General features: G+C 39.0%; 1 protein-coding gene across 1 annotated transcript; it reads left to right on the top strand.

Annotated features, from left to right (window-relative positions):
* Positions 1-11,555: 11,555 nt before the first annotated feature.
* Positions 11,556-14,124, top strand: LOC104438098 (TMV resistance protein N-like). Its single transcript, XM_039304840.1, has 4 exons — positions 11,556-12,253; positions 12,679-12,794; positions 12,876-12,943; positions 13,346-14,124. The coding sequence occupies exons 1-3, from the start codon at positions 11,744-11,746 to the stop codon at positions 12,907-12,909; spliced, it is 660 nt and encodes a 219-aa protein (XP_039160774.1). The 5' UTR covers positions 11,556-11,743; the 3' UTR covers positions 12,910-12,943; positions 13,346-14,124.
* Positions 14,125-14,847: the final 723 nt, after the last annotated feature.

The raw sequence follows: 14,847 nt of genomic DNA, 5'->3' as shown, positions 1-14,847 counted from the left end.
AATCAAATTCAAAATTAATTAATAAAAAACAAAATGAAAATGTCCGTAACCCAATTGCAAAGTGCGTTGTAAAGTTGGCCTCAAGAGATATTATCTATATTTGGTGTATCTTTTAGTACATCACAGATGTGACTCCCGCCAAATTCGGACTAGGAAGTGACTCCTACCAAATTCGGACTAGGAAGTGACTAATTAAAGTGGGACAAACACAAATGATGGACCAGGACAATGACAGCAGGGACCCTGGAATGCTCCCAAAAGGTGATCACTCTCTTACGTCTGTCTGAAGTCTTCCTGAGTGAACATCAGACGTTTCCAGAGAATTTCTCAGCGTCTCTTTCCGTTCTCAATAGAGCTTTTTCTATGCACCAGATAATATTTCTGAGTTTCGAGAGAACGATAGTACGCATGATGTATCTAGGTGCATCCATACGTACTCTGTACTTCTGCATATTGAACTGCAAGCTTTTTCTGTGCATGCTAACCAAATTTTGGTCTGAGATAGTCTCCTGTGAATTGTGATATTCCATGTCGAAAGTAGTCGGGACACAATTCTTCGACCCCATATGCACTTGATCATTTACTTGCAATACTTACTGTTAAGACGGCCAAAAAAAATTGAAAGACCTACACCAGTTCACGGAAATGTTGAGAGAAATGGCCCTTGCGATTCTCACCAGATTGAACTTTTAACAGAAACTATAACACCACCCCTATCTTTTTGAATGACCTGTTAAAAAACCCCGGTACAGAGACAGAAATTCGCAGATGCAAAACCAAGAGAAAAGTAGAAGGTTTTATTACAACGGCACATGCATTTCTGAAATCTTACAATGATCTGTTGTTCATATGGAGCTTTTCCTTAGGCCTCGTTGCTCGTGAAGATGAAGATGGCGAAGAGGAAGAAACGTTTGATTTCTCGAACTTGTCCTTATCCTCATTGAAAGCCTAGCTAAAGGCCTCTTGAATTTCTGCAAACCTTCTCCTCTTTAGAAGTTGTTCTTCCGGACTGCCAATGTCAAGGCATGCCGGCCAAGGACAATCATTGGCATCCATAATCTTATTGAGTACATTGGACCATCGGGGGAAGGAGTGTTTGCCGAGTTCCACTGTTCAAATGAAGGTAGCAATCAGGCAAACATAATCCCCACTTCTACATTGAAGATGCATGTTATTTGTCCTATGAGAAAACTCTGCTGGTGGTAGTGAATTACTTGCAAGTCAAAGTGTCTTGGTTCCCAAAACCCTACATTATCTTATGTTATCATGAAGTGACAAATTCTCAAAAGGTAAAAATTCCTCGAGCTGGTGTCACGTTTATTATACAAGAAGATAAAGCCAAAACTTTAATTAGAGATTAATCAACTAGCCAACATAAATAAAATACTCTTCCTGTTTGCAGAAAAAGTTCGATACACCTTGCACCAAACTGTTGTCTGGCTCTAGCCAATGTTCGTAACCAGAATCGCTCTATATGCTAAACAAACGTACTTAGGTTACGTTTGGTTGGATTTTTGGGGAAAACCTTTAGGAAAATGCAAAGAACTTTAAATTAAAGTGGTTTTCCAAAATGCAAATTGTGTTTGTTGAATCATAATTTAAAAGTCCATTGTGAAGTACTTTTTGAGTTAAGTTGTGTTTGGAAAAATTATACTCATACAAAGCACTTTAGTTATTAAAAAAAAAAAAAAAAAGTTGCCCCTAACAGACTAGATGGCCGTCGACGAACCAAATCAGTTGTCGGTGGATCGTCGGCGACCGTCGTATGCCCCTGGGGACCACTGGCAAAGGTCGACTCAGGCGACCCCAGCGAGGGCCACTTGGGTCGAGCAAACCCAGGCAACCCTTGCTGACACAACCCTCGCAGAGGTCGCTCAACTCCGACGAAGGGCAGCTAGGTCATGCGACCCACACAACCCTTGCTGACACAACCCTTGCAAAGGTCGCTCAACTCCGATGAAGGGCAGCTAGGTCATGCGACCCACACAACCCCTTGCCGGGGTCAAGTGACCCTGGCGAGAGCCAGCTGAGTGGCACTCACTCGACCTCGACGAGGGCTAGGTGGGTCATGCAAACCTAGGCCCTCGCCAACGTGCGATCGCTTGACCCTGACGAGGGCCAGTCGGGTCGCCTGACACTAGGCAGCCCTCGCCGGTGTCCCACAACCACTGAGGGCTATCTGTTGTCTGGATTAGGTGACCTTAGTTGGTCTCGTGAGGGTCGCACGACCCAGAAGGCACTCGCCTAGATCGCGCGACCCCCCGGCAACGGTTGCGCAACCGCTGACGACGGTCGTTTGGGTCGCCAACAATGTCACCGGCCTCTCTTTAGCCCATGGCCAAACCCTCGTAGTCATAGCAAACACGCCGGCCAGCCCTAGGGAGAAGAAGATGATCAACAAGGGCAACGTCGGAAAATAAAATAAAAAATCACCGAGGATAAAATCGGAAGAAATTGTTTTACTTCCCCTGCCTTTCGAGAAGGCTGAAAGCCCAAGGCAGCCTAGGACTTACCTTGGGCTTTCAACTTTTCAAAGGCAAACTTTATCTCAAGTTGGGTTTAAAATTTTTTTACCAAACACCCCAACATTAGCCCAAAGATCCTTAGACGCCTAATGTCCCTTCCCAAAGCTAGTACCAAACGCAACCATAGTTTTGAACTCAAAGGAACCCATGATCTGCACAGTGATATTTTTAGGGAAAAACTACAAAATACCTCAAACTATAACACATTTACCTAATTTTTTGGTATAATACCAAAAACCTCAAGTTTGTATCCGAGCAACACATTTATCTTTTATTAGGGTTATGTTAAAAATCTGACATGGATCCAATGTGCATTCTTACTGCTTTTCAAGGACAAGAGGCACCCACGCAAGCACCACACCATAAAAAGATTAAAAATAAGAATAAAAGAAAAAAAGAAAAAGAAAATTTGAAGTTAGTATTCATCGTCCTCAAGCTCGGGATTGCTCGGCCAAAGCTCTCTGGCGCATGTTCATTGCTGCCCCCTGCCACCTAGACCTCTGGCGGCGTTCATCGGCCCCTGCTTGACCACCCGCCGGAGATCCGACTTGAAGCTACCTATGGAAATTCGTGACTCATTTCCGACTGGTTCAAGAAATAAAAAGATGAAAATGAAAGAGAAAAAGTCGAAGGTGTCACCCTTCTTCTAAAGGAAGCCATCAGGATTGAGATGGAAGTGCAGAAGGAAAGTATGGTCTCTGATCGAAAGGATCCCATTAGAGAACCTGAAATTGTTGTGGCTCCCAGTCAAAGCATATAAAGCAGAAAATCTTCCGAACCTTAACAGGCCTCTTTGACATAAAAGCTTGTGGAACTTGTTCAAGAGGAAGTAAAAAAACATACTTTCCTCCATGAAGCAAACCCTTAGGCCAAGCTTCAAGCTCGAGCGGCCACGGCAGCCGTGAGCTTAAAAGTTAGATTAAACCTCAAAGCTCGCAGCCGTCATGGCTAGATCTGGCAAGTGGTCAAGCAAGGGCTGGCGAATGCTTAGTTACATTTGGCTACCCAACATGTTGTTCCTGCATTAGTCCTTGCCAAATGATGAGGAATTTTTTATACACAGATTATAAAAGAATATGGTTAATACCATAAAAAAAAATCCTAAAAATGATAAATTCATGTCACATTTATTCCAATCTAATTTTCCGAATTCATAAAGATGCATTTAGAGTATGTGTACAAGATCCCCTATCATTTTTTTTCCTAAAAAAGGGATAAACTAGTTCTGTTCAAAACATCACAAGAGCAGAGATAAGGTTTTGTAGGATTATTGTCCTCGGAAAAGGACTAGCCGCAGCAAGCCTAAAATTCAAGTCCGCTGGCTTAAGATGTTCCACCAAGTAGACGAAATTAAAGCGAAGAAGACGCAAGGATGAAATTTTTTCTGAGAAACTTCTGGTTATCTTGTCAGTTGCACCAATTTTGTAAAAGGCTAACTTGCAAAGAATTGTTTCTAATGAAGTAACTTATGTTAAAATTTAGGGAAAAAGCTACAAAACACTCCAAACTTTAGCCACCGTGACACATTTATCCTAAACTATTAAACCCAAAACTTGTACTCCTACGACATATTTATCCCAAACTTTTTTATGTGACGCCAAAGTTTTCGGATAAATATATCACACACATATAATTTTGGGGTTTTTGGTGTCACAAGAAGAAATTTGAGTTAAATGTATCACATTATATAAGTTTGTGATAAATGTGTCACATAAGTATAAGTTTGAGATTTTTTTGTGTCACAAAAAGAAAAAAAAATTGGAGTAAATGTCTTACAGTTGGCATAGTGTAGAGTTTTTGGTGACTTCTACCTTAAAATCTATCAATTTTCTCCCTTCCAAAGTGGATTTTTTTAATATAAAAATTAATTTGGGAAAGATGTGGTACTTGTTTATCAGTTTGAGATTTTCTCCATGTTGTGCGGAAGAACACCCTAACTAGATGAAAAAGAAAACAAAAATAATCAAGAACACGGAGATTTACGTGGTTCGGCGAAAGATCCGCCTACGTCCACAGGAGAGAGAGAGAGAGACGATTTCTTATTTGAGCGTATGTAAAGAGTACAGGGTACAATGCTGAAATAAATAGATCTTTAGATCCCCACTTTCCTAAACCTAGTAGGAAAGGAATTCCACCATAAAGATATTATCAAATTTGAAACCCAAATCTAGGAAATATATAGGAAACAAATAGTTCAAAATCTTCAAGCCTTCCTAGATTTCCCGATTGAATTATGTGGAATTCAAGACAACATCGGCACTCCGGCACGAAAATTAATTTGGGTAAGTGTGGCATCCCAATACTTTTAGATGCATGCCGTCGCGAGGAGATTTGCTATCCGTGGCCATGACCCGATAGATGGGCCGATTCTTGCTCCCAAATCTCACTTAACGGATCTGAACCACCATTCTTTTTCTCCTCTCTTCGCTTCACTCGCAAAGCTAACCGAGTGCAATCACTGTTGCTCTTTTGGGTGAAGTCAAGGCGCAATCAGGGTTTTGGGGTTTATGATTTTCGCCTTTTTTTTATAACTTTTTTCAACTTGCAATTTTATTAGAGTTCTTATAATGAATTTAGTTGCTGAGCAACTAAATAAATAGACCAATATTTACAATTTTCCAACTCATAATTATTTTCATGTTATGCTTGACTAATATATACAATTCAAAACACTCTTCTTTTAGCGTCAAATTAGGTTTTGAGGCTGGAAATGCATCCATAACTATCAAAGCAACAATCTCAGTAGAATATGGATATTGTGGAAACCGTCCATTATTAGCTTGACTATGATGGAAGTTTTCAATCAAGTCATACACTTCCTTGTTGAGAATCCAGGAGATGACCCATTTCTCCTTTCTGCAATTCATGGATGCATTACTTTGTGTCTGAACATTAACACATTCTCTACTGATAATAAATAAAATGTGCATTGGCTACTAATAGGTGATTTCAGTGAAACGAGAGATACAAATGAACAGATCGAATCAAATATTTGATGGACTTTTGAAATAAATGAGCTAGACACTACAATTGAGGAGTTTTACGCTCATCGAGCCTCATTCCACAGGCCCTTTTTTCACATGGTTATATAAAAGGTTCAATGATGATCAAAGAGCAGGCAAGATTGACAGGGTCTTCATTAAATGCAAATTGGCAACACACAGGTACACTCATTATTTGGTAGAATTTTTGCTACCAGGTGTTTCAAATCATCCCTCCTGCTTGATATGTCTCAACACTACTCTGGGAGAAGGAACCCACCTTTTAGATTCTTCAATGTTTGGACCGAAATTAGAGGATTCAAAATGTTTATTTTGGTGAAGGAGCTCGAAGCATTGAAACAACAACTCAATTATCTTAATAAATCTCAATTTGGTGACTTGTGTATGAAGGTCAAGAAAGCCGGGGAGAACCTACAATGGTAACAACAAGTTCTTGCATTGGACTGTTACAATATGAGCACTCAAGAGGAAGAAAAGGCACAATTGGAGCAACTACTCACCCTTAGCAAACATGAAGAATTTCTCCTAAAGAAAAAAAATTAGAAATCTATGGCTTAAGGAGATGGACAACGACAACTAGATTTCTTTGCCTCCATGATGAGTAATAGTGCCCAGAACAGAATTACTCAACTCTCACTTGATGATGGAACTATTATCACAAATGAGGGGGCTCTTAGGGATACAATTGTCTCCTATTACTATCGCATACTTGGCAACTCTTGACACAATCATATCCCTTATAAGCGGTATGCCTCCTTATTCCTGGAAGATGTAAGTGACCTCATAGCTTCACCAAGCTTTCAAAAAGCTGGGATCCTTAGAGTTCCGAAAGGCATCAACAACTTCAAAGCTATAGGTCCATATGGATATAACAATTTATTCTACAAAAAAGCCTGGCCCATCATAGGATGACATAGAGGATGCTATAATGGACTGCTCCGCCTCAAGGAGGATGTTGAACTATATATTCTACTATGATATCCCTTGTGTTGAAGGTCCTGAATCCATCTCGCATGGAAGATTTTAGACTCATCTCATGTTGCAATGTCTTATATAAGATCATATTGAAGCTACTTACAGACATAATCAACTATATCATTCTTTCGGTTGTTGGCCTCAACCAAACTGCTTTCATCTCGAGTCAACAAATTTTGAAGCATATTCTACTTTGCCAGGAGCTCCTTCACAACTACCATAAGGGCAACAAAGGTAAACGTGTGGCAATAATTGAACTCATGAAAGCTTTTCACATGGTAAAATGGGAGGTAATACTCGGGGTTCTAAGAGCTATCAATTCACCATGGCACTTGATTGATTTGATTGCTCCATACGTTACTACACCGAGGTTTTCAATAAGCCTCAATGGCGAACAAGTTGGCTACTTTGCTGGTACCAATGGACTATGGCAAGGCGACGGACTCTTCTTATTTGTTTGTCTTAATTATGGAGATTCTTAACAGATTTATCATTGAGAAAGTGGTTGTATCTTCTTTCAAGTATCATTGGCACTACAAACAAGAAAAATCACTCACTTTTGCTTTGTCGATGATTTGTTTCATCTTGCTCATGGGGATGTCGATTCTATTATTTGCCTTGTCAAAACACTTGATGAATTTGCATATCTCATAAGACTACATTTTTACCGAGATAAATGCCAAATCTTTTTCTCTAGTTTGGCCAAGGTAAAATAGGGTATTATATTGTATCACACACCTTTCCTCACAAGTACCCTTTCTGTTAGATACCTTGGTGTTCCTCTTGTCACAAGGCAACTGGCGCACACAAATTGCAAGAGTATGACTGATAAAATTTTCAAAAGAATAGAAGGCTGGGGCATGCAACATATTAGCTATCATGGTCATCTGCAGTTGACCATCAGTACTTATTTTCATATGTACTTATTTGATGCAAATGTTTTTACTTCCAAAGCAAACTATATACGAAGTGAAGAAGAAGATTAGGCAATTCTTAGGAAATAGAAATACAGAATGCCACAGATCGCATAAAGTTTCTTGGAATTTTTTTTGCTTGCCAAAAAGGGAGGGAGGAATAGGGTTACTCAATTTAAATTTATGGAACAAAGTTTTACTATGCCGAATGCTCTAGCCTTATAAATTTTCCATCCTCTTCCCTATGGAGTAAGCTAGTTCACAGTACCAAATGTAGAGGCATTTTGATCATGTAGCTCGAATATCAAGGGTAGTATGGCGTGGAGTTGGCGTGGCATTCTTAAATTGAGACCAACTTTAGCATAAACTATGTCTAGGCAAAGATATTGTTGCAAAGAGTTATACAATGAACTTAAGAGTGTGGGATCGACAGCGGGATGGTATCAATTGATATAGATAGGCGGCGTCAACAAATGCAATTTTATTGGGTGGCTAATTTGTAGAGATAGACTACCAACAATGGAGATCGTATCACGTTAGAATCCATCGTAATTTATGTTTGGCTGGTCTAGAAAATCGAGATCATCTATTACTTCAGTGCACATGAACTAAAAGCATATGGCGTGTTATCCTCACACAATATAGAATATGTTATTCTTTAGGAGGATGGAATGATTAACTCCAATGGATAATCAAGGCTATCAAAGGCAAGGACTTGGCGACGAAGCTTCTCAAGGTAATTTTCGCAGTAACCATATATTGCATTTGGATAGAATGTAACTGTAAATGTTTCCAAAACAAGTCAAATAATGTCTTTATCATTGTGGCTAAAGTCTGTAAACTTGCCAAAGGGCAAGCTTCATATTACAAAAATTTAGATCTTCCCAAACAAATGAAATATTGGCTACTATATGGAGACTCCCTCACTCCATTTTTCTCATGTCCTTAGTTATCTTTGTAATGTTGAGGAATGCCCCTAAGCTCCCGTACATCATCTTATAAATGATACTAACATTTCAAAAAAAAAATTGTCAAATTATTACAAAATTAAGATTGTAAAAGGGAAGGAACAACAAAATGAAATGGAAACGATAAAATTGGATGGCAATATAGATAAAAACTATTAACCATTATCCTTTAAATTGTCTGAATTACGTGTTTATTAGTGCAAGCAATTTTGCAAGATGGATACTAAATGATAACTCGTTATAGTTTTCAATAAATAAATAAAAAGGGAAGAACTGCTTGATGAAAATATTAGCCAATCGCCCTTTTTAAATTTTCAAGAAAATAGTAGCCAATCGCCCTTTTTGAATTTTCAAGAGTTTTCTTAAAATTTTATGGCCATTGGTTTGTGATTTTACATTTGTTTGCTCATGTGATATTTACTTATAAACGGCTTGAGGAAAAATAAAATAGCAGAAACTTCTTCTTTTTTTATAATAATATAGATGGAGAATATATTTCATTACACTTTGATATTTTGCAGGGTATAGGTAACTGGTCCTTTCAAATATACCATCCATATGTTTATAACATTGGTCAACGCATTTAAAAAAATTAGCCTATATTATCTCACTTACGGAAGAAAACTTACTTTCGTAATTGTGAAAATGTTTTTGATCATACATCGAAGCAACTTTTAATATGTTTAGCAACTTTTAATACAGGAAATAATTAATTATATGTGATTAGTAGCTTTTCGTTTACTATAACATCCACACGTGATGAACAATTTCATTTTCAAATTGAAGTAATTTAAATAATACGAAGTGAAGCTAAGCTTACAAAGGTTAAAAAATATGTAATGAGGTTAGTAATTTTCAATCACTCAAAGTATTCAAACTTGCTTGGTAATTTCCGTAATGTTGAAATGACTTTTGATATTTCTTGGTAACTTTTTGTAAGAAATCGTAAATTTTATGTGCTTAGTAATTTTTATTAGGGTAAAAGCCACCAAAAACCCAAAATTATGCCCATTATGATATATTTATTCTGAACCTCTTTTCCGTGACACTAAAAATCCAAAACTTATATATGTGACATATTTGCTCTAAATTAAAGTTATGTTAATGAGAACCGTTAATAACCTCTTACATAAACCATTAAAAATTTGCCTACGTGGAAATCAAAAAGTAAATGTTGTTGATATGGTGCGCACGTAGCTTAAGTGAAATAAAAATGCCGTTGTTTTAGCCATCTAATGGATCTTGGAAGATAAATGTTTCATGTAAGTATAAATTTGGGATTTTGTGTATCGCAAGAAAAAAAATTTAGGGTAATTGTAATGGGCATAATTTGAAATTTTTTTGTGACTTTTTTATTTTTTATTTTTAATTATGCTTAATGCACGTAAAAGGATTCCTCATTCGTGGGCACGTCTCTCACCACAAGCTGTTCACTGGTGCAACCATGGCCGGCCCTGTATCAACCAATTTCAGTCCAAAAGGCGATGCATTTCACACGGTCAGACTGCTGTTTGAGAAGGAGGTTGCTCTCCCTTCCGTCTCTCATCGCTCACGTCGAGCTCGAGCCCGGAGGCCTCCGGCCACGCTCCGCCCTTGTCCTTCTGGCCGTCCATGCGGGTAAGACGTGTTCCTAAGCTTCCATGGAGCCATAGGGGAGTCGAGGATCTCGGCCGTCGTGTTCTCGGAGAACTACGGGTCCTCTGGCTGGTGCTTGGACGAGCTGGTGAGAATCGTCGAGTGCAGGGATACGATGGGGCAGATCTTGTGGCCGCTGTTCTGACAAGGTGGATCCGTCGGGGAGTCGAGGATCTCGGCCGTCGTGTTCTCGGGGAACTACGGGTCCTCTGGCTGGTGCTTGGACGAGCTGGTGAGAATCGTCGAGTGCAGGGATACGATGGGGCAGATCTTGTGGCCGCTGTTGGACAAGGTGGATCCGTCGGAGGTGAGGAACCAGAGGGGAGGTATGGACAAGCCCTAATTGGTCACGATGAAAGGTTGAAGTCGAAGGGCGATTCGGGGAAGGTGAAGAGGTGAGAGAGAAGCACTGACTAGAGCGGCAGACAACTTTTGCTGGCATTTTGGTTTGACAAGTAAGACTCTCATTTATTCCTTTCCAATTGTTGATTAAGGAATTTCACTTACTTCCTTGGAAATAAAGGTTGAACTCGAAGGGCGATTCGGGGAAGGTGAAGAGGTGAGAGAGAAGCACTGACTAAAGCGGCAGACAACTCTGGCTGGCATTTTGGTTTGGCAAGTAAGACTCTCATTTATTCCTTTCCAATTGTTGATTAAGGAATTTCATTTACTTCCTCGGAAATAAATTCAGGGTAATGTTTATGCATAAAAGGGGAAAAAATCAATTCACTCTAATTGGAGCAGGAAAGCTTATGTATCGTTTCTTCACTCTAAAAGGGGAATTCAAAAGTCATGCATAGAGTAAATAAACATGCAGCTGGACCATGTCCCTCTACAAGCCCATTGAGGTTTGCAGGTTTAGCAAAAAGGAGGGTAATGATCTGTTTCTTGATTGAACTAAAGGCTGACTGAGTATTTATCTGATTAATTAGGTATCCAAAAGGTTGATTCCCCTACCTTCTCTTTTAGGTGCCGATTGCTAGGAACTGAACCTGGTCTATGGTGCATGAGATATTGACCGCGAGTTGATCTCATTGGAGATCAACTTGGTACTGCTTGTATCAAATGTCTTTGAATCTCCTTGAGTATTCTTCATCGGCTTTATGCTTGGAATCTACCAGGCACAAGTCTTATGTCATTAAGAGCATTGTCAAGAGAGTATGGGCCGAGTTGAATAATGAGCAGTTTCATGTTCCCAAAAACGTGGTTGACATAAATTTGCATGCGTCCCATATGCATACTTTGCTAGACATGGCATCAAATGAGCTTCACATGGTCAGGATTTCCGGATTTGGAGGAATAGGGAAGATGACTATCGCCAAAGCTACTTGCAATGCTTTTGCTAATTTACTGTTGCAGCTTTCTTCCCAATGTTAGAGAAACTTGCAAGAAATCCGCAGAAGGTGGCCTACTTCAGCTTCAAGGGACACTTTTTTCTCAGGTAAAATGGGACGATAGTCTGAAGCTTGGCAATGTCCACAGAGGTATGAACGTGATAAAGAGTAGACTTTGCCCAAAAAATAAAAATAAAATAAAATAAAAAAGTCCTCATTGTCATTGACAATGTGAACCAGTTAATCCAATTGGAAACACTAGTTGGAGGACGTGATTGGTTTGGTTGTGGAAGTAGAATTCTCATAACGACTAGAGATGAACATTTACTGGCTGCCCATCACATAGAAAGTGTATACAAGGTTCAACCGTTACAACATTCCAGTGCTTGTATGCTTTTGAGTTTGATTGTTTTCAGGAATCTTTCACCTCCTTCAGATTATGAAGAGCTTTCAAATAACGTAGTGGATAACACCAAAGGACTTCCATTAGCTATTAAAGTTTTGGGTTCTTTTCTTCGAAGTAGGAGCTTGCTTGAATGGAAAAGGGCATTAAAAAAAATGAAGGAAGTTTTCAGTGGAGAAATCTTCAGTTTGCTGAAAATTGATGGTCTAGATGATTATCAGAAGGATATTTTTCCTGACATAGCATGTTTCTTCATGGGAGAGTGTATAAGTTATGTGAGAAAATTTTGGAAGAGCTGTGATCTCTACCCGGATGGTGGAATTGCTGTTCTTATAGATAAGTTGCTCATCACTATTAAGTATGGCAAGCTGGAGATGCATGATATGATTCAAGAAATGGGAAGAGAAATTGTTCGAAGGGAATCTCCCAAAGATCCAGGGGAGCGCGACATGTTGTGGTTCTATGAGTATGTGCTTCATGTGCTAACAGAAGGCACGGTAATAACCTGAATCATGGTCCTTTGTTTTTGACAATATGTATGCCCGTTTGGTAGGGTTAAAGCCTCTTACAAAGTACTTTTGGCCTTATACTAAAAAGGTGTGTGAATATATTCTGCTAAGTAAGATAATGGCCTGATGGTCCATAATAGTCACTTTTTCCATATCCAACCCTGAGATGTAAGGTTTGTACATTGACCTCTCCCCAGAAAGTAAATTATGGAAAAAATCTGCAGGAACTTAAATGCTGTGGTTTTTTATGATTGAGGTGTTCATAAAACTCTTGTTTCAAATGCTAAAGTAAAAGCAGATTCTGAAAGCTAAGAACAAAAGACACCAGAAGCACAGCAAATCTTATTTAATACATCCTTGCATAACCTAGACACCTTTGCACTTAAATCGTGTGCTCATATATGTGCTGCCAGGGAACTAATAGAGTGGAAGCAATGATGCTCAAGTTGGCTGCTCCTGAAGAAGTACACTTCAGTGCTCAAGCCTTCACAAACATGAAAAGGCCCAGAATTTTCCATAAACCATTCAGGTGATCCCATATACTTTCCTGTTGAATTAAGATGGCTGGAATGGCCCAGTTACTCTCCACCATCGGTGCCATTATATACAGGCCACAAGAAAATTGTACGTCTAATCCCGAGTAAAAGCAGCATCCGCATATTGGGGAAGGAATTCTAGGTACGTGCTTGCAATATACTCTTCTGTTGCGAATCTAGTCGAACTGAAAGAGTTGCATTTAAGGGACTGTGCAGACCTTAAAAACCTTCCTTGTAGCATCTATACACTGCATCATCTTGAGCATATTTTTGTTGATGGATGCTCACAACTTAGCAAGTTCCTGGAATTTGTGTGGGGATTAAGTGATTATACCAATTTCTCTCTCCCGTTAGCTCTTCCGAGCGCAATTTACTTGAATATGCAAAGATGCAGCTTATCAGAGCTTAGTTTCTTGAAAAATCTTTATTGCAGGTCATCATTGACAATTTTAGATATGTTGGAAAACAAATTTGTTAGCCTTCCCACATGCATCAGTCATTTACTAAGTTGCAGCAGCTTTTTTTTTTGACACATTGATTGCAGCTTCGAGAGATTCTAGCTCTCCCGCCAAACATAACATCTTTACTTCAAAAGGTTGTGAATCGTGGGAAACATGTGCGGGTTTATCACACATGTTGGGATATAATCCAAATGAATCACCTTGACTCAGATAAATTGACTTCTCTGGCTGTCACAAGATGATCCAGGATCAATGCTCCTACAATTGTAATATGTTGTCAATTGAGGCCTCTCTCTCCCCCTCTGCTGCCCCTCCCTTCTCTTCGCACATGTGTTTGTGTGCTTGTGTCAAGTGTAAAATGGTGTGAAATGTTCCGAATGGTAGGGACTACTTGGTGAGACATGGGTTGACATTTTTTATCCAAGAAGCAAGATCCCAAAGTGGTTTGTCCATCAAAGAGATTTCCTATATCTTCCGAATTATACCGTGATATAGGCCAAGCCTTATGGTTGTGTAGATTGTTTTTTCTCTTTACAGTCCGACCGCATATGGCGTGGGGATTGGACTCATAATCGTTGAATGATGGCAGTCATTTCACGGTACTGTGTCAAGCATCAGAGAGGACTCAAAGAAGCTGCAGGGTGTATCTAGTGTACGCACAAGGTAAGCAACTAAATGACACAAAGATTGACAAAGCGTCTGTCCTCTGAATTCGAACACGGACGCAAGTTCCCATGTCTGAAGCCGCGAAACAAAGGAAAGATTTTCAGGCCGTACAACATGATTTGAAATTAGCTTTCTTGTAGTTTTAGTTAGGCGGTTATGTTAAAACCCTTTTGAATAGCTTTGATTGCGTGTCTCCTTATAGCGAAAATAAACTTGCCGATGTGCTTTTCTTTACCCTCAGATTTATGTGGTCTAAGTCAACGTTCAGAAATTTTATTGTCAACCCGTATCACGACCAAGCTTAAGAAAGAAGAAGGGCTTTAGACAAACAATTAGAATTTCCCAATTGGCACAAATTTGTCTTTTGTGAGTCTTCGTCCAATCACGTCAAGCAGATTTGAAGAAACCAGAAATGAAGAAAATGAATTGAGATTGAGAGCAAAGTTAGCAGATTTTAACAAATTTCCAATTTACGGAAGGGTAGATTTGACACCAGAGGTCTGGTGTATAATTTTTTGTGATGTGAAAATATATTTGGGATAAATGTGGTAGAGGCACACTAATTTGGGATTTTTTTTAACATAAAAATTAACTTAAGGCAAATATTGTACCTATTTCGAATTTTCTGTGACATAACAATTAATTTGAAGGAAATATGATGCAAATATATCAGTCTACAGAACTTTTATGATATTAACCCATTTCAAATAGGCATGACCATAAGACATCGGGGTACTCCAAATGTACTTAGGCTTTGTGTTTTTTTTTTTTTTTTGGTGAGATATTTAGGCCTTATTTGTTTCACGAAAAATGTTATTTTTCTATTTCAAAAAATTATTTTCCAGGGAAATGGCAACTTTTTTTTATGTTCGACAAAAATCTTTAAAACGAATTGGAAAATATTTTTCATTGTTTGGAA

This window comes from Eucalyptus grandis, chromosome 11 (genome assembly GCF_016545825.1).
Source record: "Eucalyptus grandis isolate ANBG69807.140 chromosome 11, ASM1654582v1, whole genome shotgun sequence".
NCBI classification, from domain to species: domain Eukaryota; kingdom Viridiplantae; phylum Streptophyta; class Magnoliopsida; order Myrtales; family Myrtaceae; genus Eucalyptus; species Eucalyptus grandis.
Note: the sequence above shows the minus strand (reverse complement) of the source record. Positions and strands in the feature narration are given on the sequence as shown.